Source organism: Typopeltis vanoorti, chromosome 16 (assembly GCF_054136105.1).
Source record: "Typopeltis vanoorti isolate ZY-2024b chromosome 16, IOZ_Tvanoo_1.0, whole genome shotgun sequence".
Lineage (NCBI taxonomy): Eukaryota > Metazoa > Arthropoda > Arachnida > Uropygi > Thelyphonidae > Typopeltis > Typopeltis vanoorti.
The window spans coordinates 107,640,225-107,654,734 of record NC_143564.1 but is presented as its reverse complement, the minus strand read 5'-3'; the positions used below and the strand labels follow the sequence as shown (position 1 = coordinate 107,654,734).

General features: G+C 33.2%; 1 protein-coding gene across 1 annotated transcript in view; it reads right to left on the bottom strand.

Annotated features, from left to right (window-relative positions):
• Positions 1 to 14,510, bottom strand: part of LOC150098250 (semaphorin-2A-like) — a 667,728-nt gene that overhangs the window by 480,032 nt on the left and 173,186 nt on the right. Inside the window, exon 2 of the mRNA XM_090406288.1 lies at positions 13,090 to 13,141. Coding sequence (XP_090262414.1) covers positions 13,090 to 13,141 — 52 coding nt within the window. The remainder of the gene's footprint in view (positions 1 to 13,089; positions 13,142 to 14,510) is intronic.

Here is a 14,510-nt window from a genome sequence, read left to right as displayed (position 1 = left end):
TATGACTCGGATGTTTAGGCGCTGTTAACTTTCTTATTTATTGTGCAAAGTAGAATTCACCATGTTAGCTGTGAACTTGGTATGCAGTATTTATCTATTGCTGTTATTCAATTATTATTGTCTTGAAACAACTTTATCAATATTCTCTAGAAAAAATAAATGATTGAAAACCAACAACGGCTAAATATTGACAGACTTTGTAAAGCCTCATTGATAAATACTCAATAAAACAAACTTTTCGTTTATTTGATTGAGTATTTATTAATGAAGAAAAAATGCTAAAACTGCTCAGTTAATTCATTAGATATGACAAAAGTATATGATTTAGGGAAAATAAAGCGCTGCTACATCTTCGGAAAACATGATTAATTTTAAAGTATAATCGTTTATTAAAATCTTAATTATTTAACTGCATGTAAAGAAAAATCAGTTAATCTAAATTTTCCTCATTTGAATATTTTAAACGAGGCTGATTATTACGATAATCAGTTTTCTGATTACTATATATATATATATTTTTTTTTTTTTCTAAATAATTCTTTGATGACTTTTAAAACTTTCTTCGTGCGAAAAGGGAATTTTATTGCCACTTCCCCCCCCCTTTTTTTTCAAAGCACGTAATTAATTTTCTACCACTATCACGATGTGATTGTCACACTAAATGTATTAATAAATTGGCCACTTAATCGACGGGGAACAACAAAAAAAAAGTGTCACAAGCCAATTATGGTTGAATATTTTCAAGTACTGTTATTAGTCTGTCATTAAAAAAATACTCGCTAATGTTTATAATATACTATAATTATTAAATTGTAAAACAAAAGAGACAAAACTAAAAAGAAATTGAAAAAGAAATTTTACTTTTATATATAAAAAAAAAAGTAACATTTAAAATCGTTCGATGAAAAATTACGTTTTTCGACTTGTTCACTGGCGCAATATTTTAAAATAAACATTACTGATTATGTTACTTAGAATATCAGTGTTGGTAATGAGATAACAAATTAAATGAGAACGAAGATATCATTAGCTACTGTAACTCTAAAGCGACAACAGTCGCAGTAAGGACTCGCCTCCGTGAACTGGAATGTCACAAGGTAAACGATTCTTTCACTGCCTGACGTAAATTTACTGATTTGGTGTAACTTTAGAAATAATTAAGTTTATTGTGAAAGTTAAATTTTGGTAGCGAGATTTTTATGTTAATCAAAATCATTTTTGTAATTACGCGAATCTACAAATGGAATGGCGAAGAAACACATACGGCAGTCAAAAGGTTTTCGAAGACAAATATACCTGACGAATTGATCGAGACTCCGGCTTAAATGACTGCCTTATCATTATACGTCGCACATTTTGTTTTTTAACAAGCCATTCGTATTTAAAGCAGTTTCAAGTTTTCTGCATTTCATACACTATGAAATGCAAACAACTTCGAAACTTGTAAGGCGGTGGTATATTTTTAATTATTAATTTTAATAAGATATAATTAATTCTAACAACTCATTTTAAAATTCAACGCACTAATACGTAATAACTGAGAAATTTCATATCTATAAAACCTCACTTCCGTGAAAAGAATACAAACATATTACATTACTTAGTTTTACGTTTGCTTTTGTGAGAACGACAACACAATGGTGGTAGCTTCTCACTTTTATCTGACATCGTCTTCTCTTCCTCTTCAATGCTCTCAAGTCAATTGCATTTTTTTTTTAATCTTGTTTTGCAAAATGTGACGAACAGATTAGGAGGCAACCATGCGTTCTGATAAACACACATTTTTCAAGTGTTCAGTTTCTCCTAAATTGTATTCAAGTATTTCCCTGAATTAATTGAGAAATGCAATTGAACGAACATAGTAAGAATAAACATAAGTTGTATTAAGTATTTGAATGTTGATTTTGTAGTCTATAGTGAAAAGAACTTTTCATTAGAAAAATAATATATATTTAAGACTAATAATTCTTGGTCAGTTAGGAAACTTTTACAGTACATATTTTGCGGGATAGTTTTAAAAGTTTCTTGAGAAATATACGTCGAAATGAAGTGCAATTTCAGTTTCGACATTTTGTCAACGTAATTATTCTAAAAATATTCCGAAACTTGGGTCTCTCTCTGCGTAGATTTCATTTTAGCATTAGAGTCACGTCGTTGCTTTTCTTATCTTTTTAACGATACTTCGATGAATCTAAGCGCAGCTGCATGCTCAGTAAGATGGCTGATAAGATAAATATGTTCGCCACGTAACTTTTAGGTCTGCATCGTATTTGCTGATGTTTCGCATATTAAAGATACTTTCAGATTATAGAATACAAAGGCAACTTTAGTTTGAATGATAATAGTCGGATATGTTTAACTGCTTCTTAAAAAGTGGTGTGTGTGTGTGTGTGTGTGTGTGTGTGTGTGTGTGTGTGTGTGTGTGTGTGTGTGTGTGTGTGTGTGTGTGTGTGTGTGTGGTTTTCTTATTCGTTATAATCTTGATAATCACTTTGTTATTAAATAGTTGAAGCCACTTAATGTTAATGATGGCTTCTCAAATAGGCAATTATATCATTGTGTTACAAATTATATTCATGATTTTACAGTAAGTTTTTTCATGCGGTTGTTCATCTTTATAATTGAAAGTATCAGTACGAAGAGAGTGCATACGTATTACTTTACAATACGTCCAAAGTATTGTAAAGTAATACAATATAAAGTATTATATTACTTTATAAAGTAATACAATACTTTATAAACACATTAAGTAGCCAGATGAAGCTGCCCAAAGAATCTGTTGCAAACAAACCACGTGCTATACAGTACTGTATAACTTCAAATTTAGGCAATCGCTTAGAGTGAACTTTTCCATCGTCTCAAGCTATATTACAACACCAGTAAACGGAATTTATGTTTCGGTATACTTCAATTTCTGACGAAAGGTAAACAGAACTTTGGTAATTATGAACAATATATTAATATATGTAAATTTCACATCATTGTAGCTATTAAGAAATGTTCAATTTTCGTGCGACGTAGTAAACTAATACAAAAACAATACAAAAATAATAAATAGCTTTACAATAAACGTGTCATAATTATACACTTTTATGCAGTCATGAGCCCCCGTAGCTCAGCTGGTTCAGACGAGCCATTTGGTTGGAAAGACCACGGTTCGAATTCCGTCCGTGGGGTAATGAACTTTTATCAGGTGTTTTCAATCAAATGGTGAGTTAGCCAGTCTCTAGAGGGAAGGTTTCTTCTTCCGGAAGCTCGGATTTTTCGTCCATTTAAACTAAAACATACTGATTGTGTGCTCTTCTGTCCCGTTCAAACGCTATCATAGTAAACTGTGGATCTATGTGTAAGCGTAAATTAGGAAGGATGCGATTATGCAACATAAGACACACTGTGTATTAAAGTATTAACATCTCTATAGTATCTATTAAGTTTCTATGAAACCAAGTCCCTTTGGTAAGGGAAAGATAAGGATGAAAAGTTTTTTTTTAGATTAATCCCACACAAGAAATTTCAAAACGTATAGCAATCAGGGACGTATGTGAGCAAATGGTTAAGGTGACAGAACGGATCTGCTACGTTTTTAACAGCCAGGGGAAAATAAACGTGCGTAGAATATTGTTCCAAAAGAGTCGGAAGAATGGAACGAAAGAGGATGAGAAGTTGATTTCGAGCTGGGCTGTGTATGGTTACTTAAGGAAAGTGGAGAATGATGGAAAGAAATTCAGCAGAACAGCCTATAAAAATGCGTACTGAAAAAGCAAAAAGCAGAAATATGAGAAACTGACTGGAATGAATCTATGAGAGTGTGTGAAGCGGGTGGATCATCAGTTAACCAAATTGCGTTCCTGTGGATAGCATTAAACATTCTCAGGGAGATTTTTAATGCAATAATTTTGAAGCGAGAACACTAATGAAATGTTTTATTGATATATTTCATTTCAAATCTGAAATTCAACTTAATGATTTACAAACTCGTTGCAAAAGTTGAGTCAATACTTTAAGACAAAGCATCTAAAATACAACAATCATTTCCGCGTGAAATGAGAACGCAACAAAACATCATTGATTATAATATTCATTAGCATAGCTGATTTATCAGTGTACAATATGCATTGATAAATGCGATTAATACTGATATCGAATGATTTCTTTATTATTACTTTGTATCATCTAATCAATCACAATTATCTAGACTGAACTCATTATTTTTAAACTTTTTTGAAACGGCTGTAAAATTAAATGATAGTATGTTTTAAAACTTAAAACATACTATCATTTAATTTTCTGAATAAAATATAACAATTTAGAGATATCATTTTTTTATTTATTTTTTTATTTTGTGGCACTTGACCCAAAAAGATCCCCAATCCCTATGTTAGGCTAACATACACAAGAAACTTTTCTAACTTCAATAACTTATTTCTAAGAAGATCAGATATAAACAATAATCTGAAACAAGTACACACAAATTTTATCTTATTGGCCAAAGGGTATTCACAGGAAGGTTATTTTTGAGATTTTATTTCAATTCCAAGCATTCCCTTGGCGCTCGGTTATTATTACGTGATGCTGATAATCATTAGTATGTGATAACATGAGTTTCGTGGGTGTTGCTAGAGGCATAAATATGTTGAAAATGATATTTAGAGAACTACTTCTTGAAGTAAAAGATATTTTTAAGAGAGTAAAAGATATTTTTAAGAGAGTAAAAGACTAAATTTGATGCAGAAATATCTCTGAAGATACTTATTCGTCAAGTAAGCTTCTTCAAGTGACATTTCTGTAAAACACTTATTTTTCAAGTCTGGACAAAAATGTTTCAGAATTAAAAAAAAAAAAAAGGAAAAAAAAAGAGAGATTTTAAATGCATCAGAAATGTCATTATTTCATTTCTTATTTTAAGTTTTTTCTCATCTTTCAGAAAAAAAAAAGTTTTCCCTATTTTTTTTTTAATCCGCAAAAAAGCATAAGGAAGAGTGCAATTTCCCATCCACTGCGTTAACACCAGCTGTTTGCCTATCCTCGGTCTCCCTCATCTCTACATGCCAAGCAAGTAATATAAAAAGCAGGAGGAGGATACTATGAAGAGATTAAAAAAAAAGGCTGTTTATCTCTTCATGGTATTATTTATATATATTTATATTGGAACTATAAACATATTGAATATACTCCTGTTCTGGCCAGCAGAGTAATTAGCGCATCCACTTTCCAATCAAAAGAGTGCGGTTCGAATCCCGTCTCTTGGGCATGGATGCTCCTCATTCATACATACATACTGTATATACAATATACGAGTACAATATATGCATTATCTCAGGATAAGCCGCATGGTCAACAAATGACTTATTTTAATATTATTACAAATCTTGATATTAAAATCACACACATTATAAATAACTAGGTTTTCTATATTATATACATCGCTTAGTTAAATAAAAAAAAAAGTCAAGCAAAATTGGTTGGGCTAAGGTTCAAGTGAAAATTTGAATCACGTAAAACACAACGATGTATATAAACAGAAATATTATATAGGCCATGTTTGAAAGATTTCTTCGTACTTCTCTTTTCACCTCCCCCGTAAACTATAATATGCGTGGTTACCAGAATTTATTATTATTATTTTTGCTTTGATGCGAGATTATTATTATGATTATTATTATTATTATTATTATTATTATTGTTCCGGGCAACTCCAATGAGTTGACAGACTCATCGAGGGAGGCCCTAACATCATGTCAATCATGTCAAGAACAACTATTCGACATTCGCACAGTATCTATCATACCTTGCCTTGAACTCATTCACGGTCGTAGCACCCACAACAGACTCTGGAAGCTTATTCCACTCATTCACTACTCTCCAAGTAAAAAACCTAGCTCTAACACCCTTGTCAACCACGCTCTTGCCCAGCTTCCATTCATAGCCCCTAGTCCTCCCGCCACCAGTCATATTTTCAAAAATATCTTCTGGATCAATCTTATAGAAACCCTTCAGTAATTTGAATGTCTCAATCATATCACCCCTCCTTCTCCTATCGACTAATTTCTGCAACCCACAAATCTTCAACCTATTCTCATAAGGTTCATTCCACAGACCTGCTATCATCTTGGTCACTCGTCTCTGGATCCTCTCCACTTCCTCCCCATCACGAAAAAACCCTGGTGCCCATAACTGGGCACAGTAGTCCAGATGGGGTCTTATCAAGGCTGGATACAGAGGAACAACAACTTGTTTGTCTCTGCATGTTAAAGTATTTTTCAGAAGCCAAGTGATTTGGTGAGCTGTTTTAGTCACTTTTGCAATGTGCCCCCTAAACTTCAATTCCCTATCCACCAACACTCCCAAATCCCTGGCCTCATCAATCTCCTGGAGTACGGTTCCACCAATGCGATATACTTCTGCTATTCTTTTCACCACAAAGTGCATAACCTTACACTTTGGCACATTAAATTGACATCCATTTTTCCTAGCCCAGTCCTCCAAACCATCCTGTAAAATTTTGACATCCTGTGCACTCATAATTGCTCTACCCAACTTTGCATCATCAGCAAACAAGTGAACACTTCCTCTCAAACCCTTTCCTATATCATTGATGAACAAATTGAAAAGCAGTGGTCCAAGAACAGAGCCCTGTGGCACTCCACTAGTCACAAGCCGTCTTTTAGACTCCACTCCTGAATAAACCACTCTCTGGTATCTCTCCTTCAACCACCCTCCTATCCATCTCACCAACCCTATATCTATCCCCATCTGCTCCAGTTTACTGATTAGGGTTCTATGTGGTATCCTATCAAAAGCCTTGGCAAGGTCCAGTAGTATTACTGTAAACCCATTACCGCTATCCAGTTCAGCTGTCACTGTGTTATAAAACGTGAGCAAGTTACTGAGGCATGATCTACCCTTCACAAAACCATGTTGTCCCCCATACAATATCCCATTTTCATCCATCCAATCCTGTATTCTTTTCTTGACTAATTTCTCTAAGACCTTGAACAATGATTCCTGATATGCTAATCGGTCGGTAATTTACAACAGCAGTCTTGGAACCACCTTTATGCAGTGGAACTATTTTCCCCTCTTTCCACCCCCTCGGGACTAACCCAGACCCGAGACTCAAATTAAACAAAATGGTCAAGGGTACTGACAATTCTTTAGCTGCTTCTCGTACAACACGAGCTGGTATACCATCCAATCCCACAGATGTATTGACATTGAGGTTATGCAATAGACTACTCACCTCCACTTCATTCACCACAATTCCCGTATAATCTACTGGTACATTCGTTTCTGCAATGTCACCACCTGGATGATATATTCTTGCAAAGTGCTCACTCAGTAACTCAGCTATCTCAACTGATTCAGTTACCTCCCTACCATCGGCATTCTTTAAAATCATTCTGCCATGTACATTTTTCCTTTTACTTGCTACATATCTAAAAAACTGTTTAGGATTCTCTTTAGCCTGCATGGCCAATGTTCTTTCGTAATCCTTTTTTGCTTTTCTTACCACACTCGTTACCCTTCTGGAACAGTAAGCAAGCATATATATAGTGCAGTCCAGAAAAAAAAAGGATTTTGGGTTCAATAATTTCAGATAAAGAGCATTCAGTAGACTATTAAAGACATGAATTTGTCACAGCTGGACTGGCAATAATTATGTCAGCAAGCAAGTAAATCATTCATAATCATAATAATAATAAGTGAAATGTAGAACACACAAATACGTTTAATTTTCTTCATTTATTATTTTCAAAACTACTACCTTGCAATTTAAACATGCTTTCTGATGAGTTCTACACAGGAGTGTGTAAATAAAATAATTAAGTGCCCATAGAGAAAAAAAAATGCATGGTCTCATGCAGATTTTTTTGAAGATTTGATTCTGATATATCCTTGAAATTAATCAGACACTAAATCTGGTATAATTCCCGCAGATATGAGTAGGCATACAAAAACCATGCTAAACTGTGCTTTTAATTTTCACATGCAATCATAAATGTTTCCTTGACTTTGTTATACAAATTTTACATTATCTACCACGTTGAAAATTTTATAGCCATCCCGGGGAGCGGTGGCCAGTACTTGCACTTGATTTCGAGATGAAATATAACTTAGAAAACACAATATATAATTTAAACCATACAGCGGAATAAGAGAAAAGAAAAATATCAATGGAAACAACAAACACAATTGCACTGTGACGAAAATCCTGTTAAGAAGTAAATTATTCATAATAATAATAATAAGTGAAATGTAGAACAGAAAAATACGTTTAATTTCCTTGAATACGCACTTCCAGGGAAGGTCTTGTAAATCATACACTGCAAAGATATTTATCGTACTACCTCGACTTGAAAACATTCACCGAAGTCATACTCACAATGTCACTAGCAGATTATTCAACTCACTCATCATACTCCATGAAAACCTGAATCGTCACATGCTTCTTGACCACACCCTTACTTAGCTCCAGGGATAACCCCGAGTTCTCACCCCACCCAAAATGATATTAAAGTAAAAATGTATACATGCTCACAGGTTAGAGGGTTTATAAAAGTAGCATTCTGTATCACATTTTACTACAAAACAAAAGTATACGTAAAAATATGCGATATTATAGCAGCACCAGCATTGGTGTAGGGAAAACTACGGGTATTAATACAACTAGATAAACAAAAAATAAAAACAAGTGAAACGCTGTAAGTGAATAGGTAGTGGAACCAGTAGGTGAATGGTAGTATAATTTCATCGTCTGGTGTAATACCCAGCTTACTGGAGGCCGGAATTGTCTTGATAAACTTTCCTGTTTGGTCTCTAGAGCAGGACTTCCAGATGATCCAATACTTAGTACGTCTGCGGTACTTATATACGCTAGGCTGACAATCTTTCGTGAGTAGAAAGGTTGTCATAAAAATATATTTATATATTTTAATATTTTTATTTCTTCAACAGAAGAAAATAAATAAATATAACGGCATAGAACATGAAGATTGAATGACAAAAATTCATAAATAAATATTAAATTATAAACCGCACAGGAAATAAGACTGAGCTGACCTGAAAGAAAATGTTGTTTTACAGGTACACAACCGATTTTCCGGCGGCTCCTTTAATCCGGACGGAATTACGAGAGCGCACTTGAAATTCCAGCGATTACATATTTCAATGGGCCGCCACAGATGCGATTAAATAATTACGCGCATGCTCGCTTAATTAATGTTGACTGTGGTGAAGAATGGCTTCAAAGGTTTAAGAAGCGGCATTCAATTTCTAGTCCATAAAGTTTTGGTGAATAATGGTCTGCAAACTACGAAGGAACCATCGAGTATCTGACTGGATTACAACTGCAATTATGTTAGCACGGGTCGAAACACGTAAAGCCCAAGCACAATGCACATCTAAAGGCCTAGGGAATGATTGCTAATAATATCCCTTATCCAAGACCAAGGAACATTACATTCTGATGGCCAAGTGTCGCTTAAAGGTAGAAGTGTCAACACTAAAGAAAAAATGCCGCCATAAGTTATGGCCGATCTTGATGAGAATCCTCCTGATGAAAATGTTAGCAATGATTTTCCAGGATTTTATCTATCAAAGGAATGGAAAAAGAAATTGTTCTTGAGTTGCTTGAGTATGGAGAAATTGGGATCCGCTTTCAAGGATATAGCAAGTAGGCTTAATGAAGAACATCTGACCGGATGGATGAACATCGACGAAGAAACGTGTGTTGTCCATTGCTATAATGACTCTGAAATTATAATGTTCTGAATTCTGATGTATTTAATTTAATCACTTAAATCACATTTAATTTATATTAAATATTTCACTTTCTAAATCCCTAGTACTTTTGAGAGATGGGAGAGGTATAATTAGTGGATCAAAGTGTAGTGGATGAATTGTTATTACATGACCTAGGCTTGTCCGGCAAGGGTCTTGAACCAAGGATGCTGGAAAATCGGTGGTATATCTGCATTAAAAATTGAAACATCGAAGAAGATTTAAAAATATATATATTTGTGATTAGCATGATGACGCTAATAATATCTATTAATTAAGGGTTCGAGCAGGGCTGGGTAATGTTTATATTATTTTATATTACAGTTCATTAAAAAAAAAAGAAAAAAAAAAGAAAACTTGGAATGGGAAAAAAAATTTCCTTTCCAAGTTTTGAAAACGAAGAAATGCCGGGGGAAATAAGAAAAAAACAGAACTAGTTCAGCAAGAATGGAACTCAGTGACTTTTTTCCAACCTATTTTTAAATATCTAAACTCGGATACATGGCAGGCATGTACGTCCTAAAATGAACTTATTTACGATACTGAAGCGTATACTTTAAAAATATCGTCTTGTTATTGAAATAACAGGTATACAATTGCTTATTAACAGTGAGAATCTCGCTGATATAACACCATTTTTTTTTTAATTTTCAGAAACTTGACTTACAAAAAATACTATACACTAAAAACCACTAAATCATTTTAAAAGAATGCTAATATAAGAAGAAAATCAGACCTCTTTGCCATTCTATTTGTTTTGTGGGGGTAGCAAGAACACGCCTTACAAAAGAAATCTGCTAGAAAAGACTTCATCAAGAAACATTGGCAATCTCCGGTCCCTATTCATCAACTGTCAATTTCCTTACGTGACGGCTATGTGTAGATTCCAGACATGGTGTCAGAGGTCAGGGATGTTTGCCTTAGTAGTTCGTGCATCAGCCTTGCTTGCTAGAATACTCGAGAAGGAGGTCTGAATAAGGGCATGCAAGCACGCACACACGCATTCTCTCTCTCTCTCTCTCTCTCTCTCTCTGTGTTCACCATCTGGGAAAGTCTGTGGGTTCAGCATGACAGGTGATGGTCCCCTGTGATGAATGAGTGCTACCTAAGCCCTGAAATAGCCCGAGGGAGAGTTGACCACTACATATCTGGTAAAACGGCAGCACTAATGGCAACACTTACTCTATTTCTCTCAAGTGACGGGTTGAAAGCACGGAGGGGAGAACCGTAATTAAGAAAATACATTTCTGTTTTGTAACAAGGCTGATTCATCGGTAAATGGGTGACTTTTTGTGCGTGTGACTTTTCCTCTAACGAATTTGGAATTGCTTTAGTGACAACCAATTCAAACAACGAAAACTGACAATTTAATAAGCAGTACTCAACCAAGAATGTTTTTTATTTGCAAAAACACAGTAATTGCTTCCAAGCTGATAAATCTTCAGCAAAAAAAAAGTTGACAAAATATGTTTAATGAGTCATTAATTTAAAATACATATTAAAAGGAGCTTTTCATAACAGGCAAGATGTGTTTTAATATTATTAGCTGCTTTGAGAACAAAGAAAAAATTCAGGTTGATGCTATCACAATTCGTTGGTGAGTCAGTAGAAATGAAAGCAGTTGCAGAACTGCTATATAATTCAGTAACAATTTCCGAAATTTGCTTGAAAGTTTGCTCTCTAGAACAGGATTACTGGATTATTTAATCCTCAACATACCTCAACATGTCTTTTCTTGGCTGAGATTCACATAACAAAATATATTATAATTTTATTGCTGATAAATTATTTTAATTACAAATTAACATATAATTAAATTTTATGTACTTCAAATGAGATTTATTGTTATTATATAGGCTCTCCCAGGGAGTGAGGACCCATCGAAGAGGGGCCCCAGATCATATAATGCTAACAGTCATATCTCTTTGAAAACATTCACCGAAGATGCACGCTGATCCAGGATTTCTGGATTATTTAATCCTCAACATATCCATGTCTTTTCTTGGCTGAGATTCACATAACAAAATATATTATAATTTTATTGCTGATAAATTATTTTAATTACAAATTAACATATAATTAAATTTTATGTACTTCAAATGAGATTTATTGTTATTATACAGGCCCAGGGAGTGAGGACCCATCGAAGAGGGCCCCCAGATCATATAATGCTAACAGTCATATCTCTTTGAAAACATTCACCGAAGATGCACGCAGAACATTCACTAGTAGTCCATTCGACAAACTTACCACGCGCCATGAGAAGAACCTGGACCTCATATGATTCCTGATCACACACTCAAGTTTACAGGAATGACTTCGAGTTCTTTCCCTCATCTGCCACGAGCTGTAAACTTCAAATGTTACAACGTATTCATATATAATATGAATACAACGTATTTGTATTTACATTCACATCATAACAAATGAATTAAAAATATAAATAAACGAAATAATTTAACTAGAACACAAACCGCCCTAGCTCAGTGACTGTAACAACGAAGGCCCATACAAATGGTAACATCACTTATTACACGAACCCAAAAACATCCACCTAAATATTTTATTTTTCTCACTATACTATGAATATTGTAACTAAGAAAAGCGTGATCATAAAATATTATGCTTATATATAAATTTATTCTAAATTAATAATCTGAAGACTAAGCACTCGAGAAAAACTACTGGAAAGAAAATACACTTCGATAATAATCTTAATGAATGAGAATATTCTGCAGACGCTGAAAGACTTAAAAGTATCTGCAATATTTTTATTATTTGTACAAATAAACATAATATCTCCATAACTTGATGTTTCACACGGATTCGTATCAATGGAAAATTATAAATAATAAACAAATTATTAAATAATATTTTAATTATTTTAAGTATAAAATATTAATGGGCATTTACTATCCTTTCTTTTAAAATATTTTTCAATGCCAAGATGAAGCCGTTTGATTTATTTTCTTCGTTGAAAGGTCTAGGATTTTACAGAAAGACAGCATAATTATAATATAATAAAGTTTGGTTGAAATTATTGCAAAAGTGACTAAGTTTCGAGAAGGAAAAACTGTCACCTTCGTGTGAGATCAACTCACTTTCAGATGTAAAGCTCCTTATAAAGGTCCTCGTCTCCTAGATGGAATTCGAACCCGAGTTTTTCTAATCGAAGGATGCAAAATGAATTAAAATCTCAGGCAGAGTGGGGCAAAATATACATTGCTTTTTTATGTAAAAATGGAAAAAAAAAGTACAGTTAATATAACTGTTTAAGATACTGAAATAAACTATCATAAAGAGACTTACCTCACAACGGCTTTTGTTCACATTGCTTAGATTCAATCGAAATACCCTATCCCTGAAAAACAAGAGATAAGAAGAAAAAGATGAATGACTGCAGTCAAATTAAACAATCAATTATTATCATAATATGACAATAAATTAAAGTATTTTTTAAGGTTACGTAAATATAAGAAAGTCTCGCATTATTCATCTCATATAGAATCATGTAGAATACATCTTTAGATATTTTTTATGAATAATTAAATCATTATTATTATTATTATTTGTGTGTGTGCGCGCTCGCGCGCGCATAATACATTTTCGCATCACGAATACTTTCCACTAGAAGTCGAACGCGTAGCATGCGTGCCAAAGTTCGTACACTGCAAAGCATTTTGACTGCATGCTGTAGTGTTTTAAGTAGCACGCAAATAAAATTTTTCAATGCCTTACATTAACTTAAAAGATAATGAATGATCACTTAGTTCAGTGGTGTTCAACCGTTTTTTACTACGCGAGCTACTTTTCTATAAAAAGTTATTCGGCGATCTACTCTCTTATATAGATCACGTTCCTCCAACCTGATATCTGATTACGCACAAATAAACAACAACAACAAAAAAAAAAAAAAATACACAACTAAAAACTTTATTTGGGTATTTAAAAATTTATTTATCACTTTTAATTATTTTAATACAAAAAAATATTGGAATAGGAATAAATTATTTATTTCTCTATTTTGGAAAACCAAAGTTAGAAAAAACAACAGATTGATTACAAACTCACAAGTTACAGGAAATGCTGGTTGATTAAAAAAAAAAAAAAAAAAAGGTTAATGTGAAATTTGGCATTGTTTGGACCTCGCAATATTTTCATAGTCAAGTTGATATGAAGAAGTGACCAATTCGCAGACAATCATCCAAATGATTATTTGTAATTTGGTTTCTTAATTGATTTTTTATGACGGTCATATTTGAAAAAGCGGATTCTGACAAGTATGTCGATCCGAAACACGACAGAATTTTTCGCGCAATATCAATTAATATTGGGAATTTTTCATGTGCATTCTTCCAAATGACTTCATTGTTTATTGATTTTATATGTAAACTATTCTGAATGTTTATTGATTTTAAATGTTAACTATTCTGAATGTTTATTATCTCAAGTTCTACTTCAGCTTGGTTTATATCAAACAGCCCACTAATTTTATTTGAAATTTCTGTGATGTTCAAGTTTTCTTGAAATGGATTATTGATAAAAGATATTATCAATAATCCGTTTAATCTGAAATAGATTATTATCAATAATCCATTTCACTTTTATTAAATTCTTTAAATCTTGAATTTATTTCTTCCTCAACTAATTCTATTTCACGAATAAATTCTTTTAAATCATTGCGAAGCATTTCTTGCTTTTGTTTAAAATTTTTTTAATAAATATGGGAG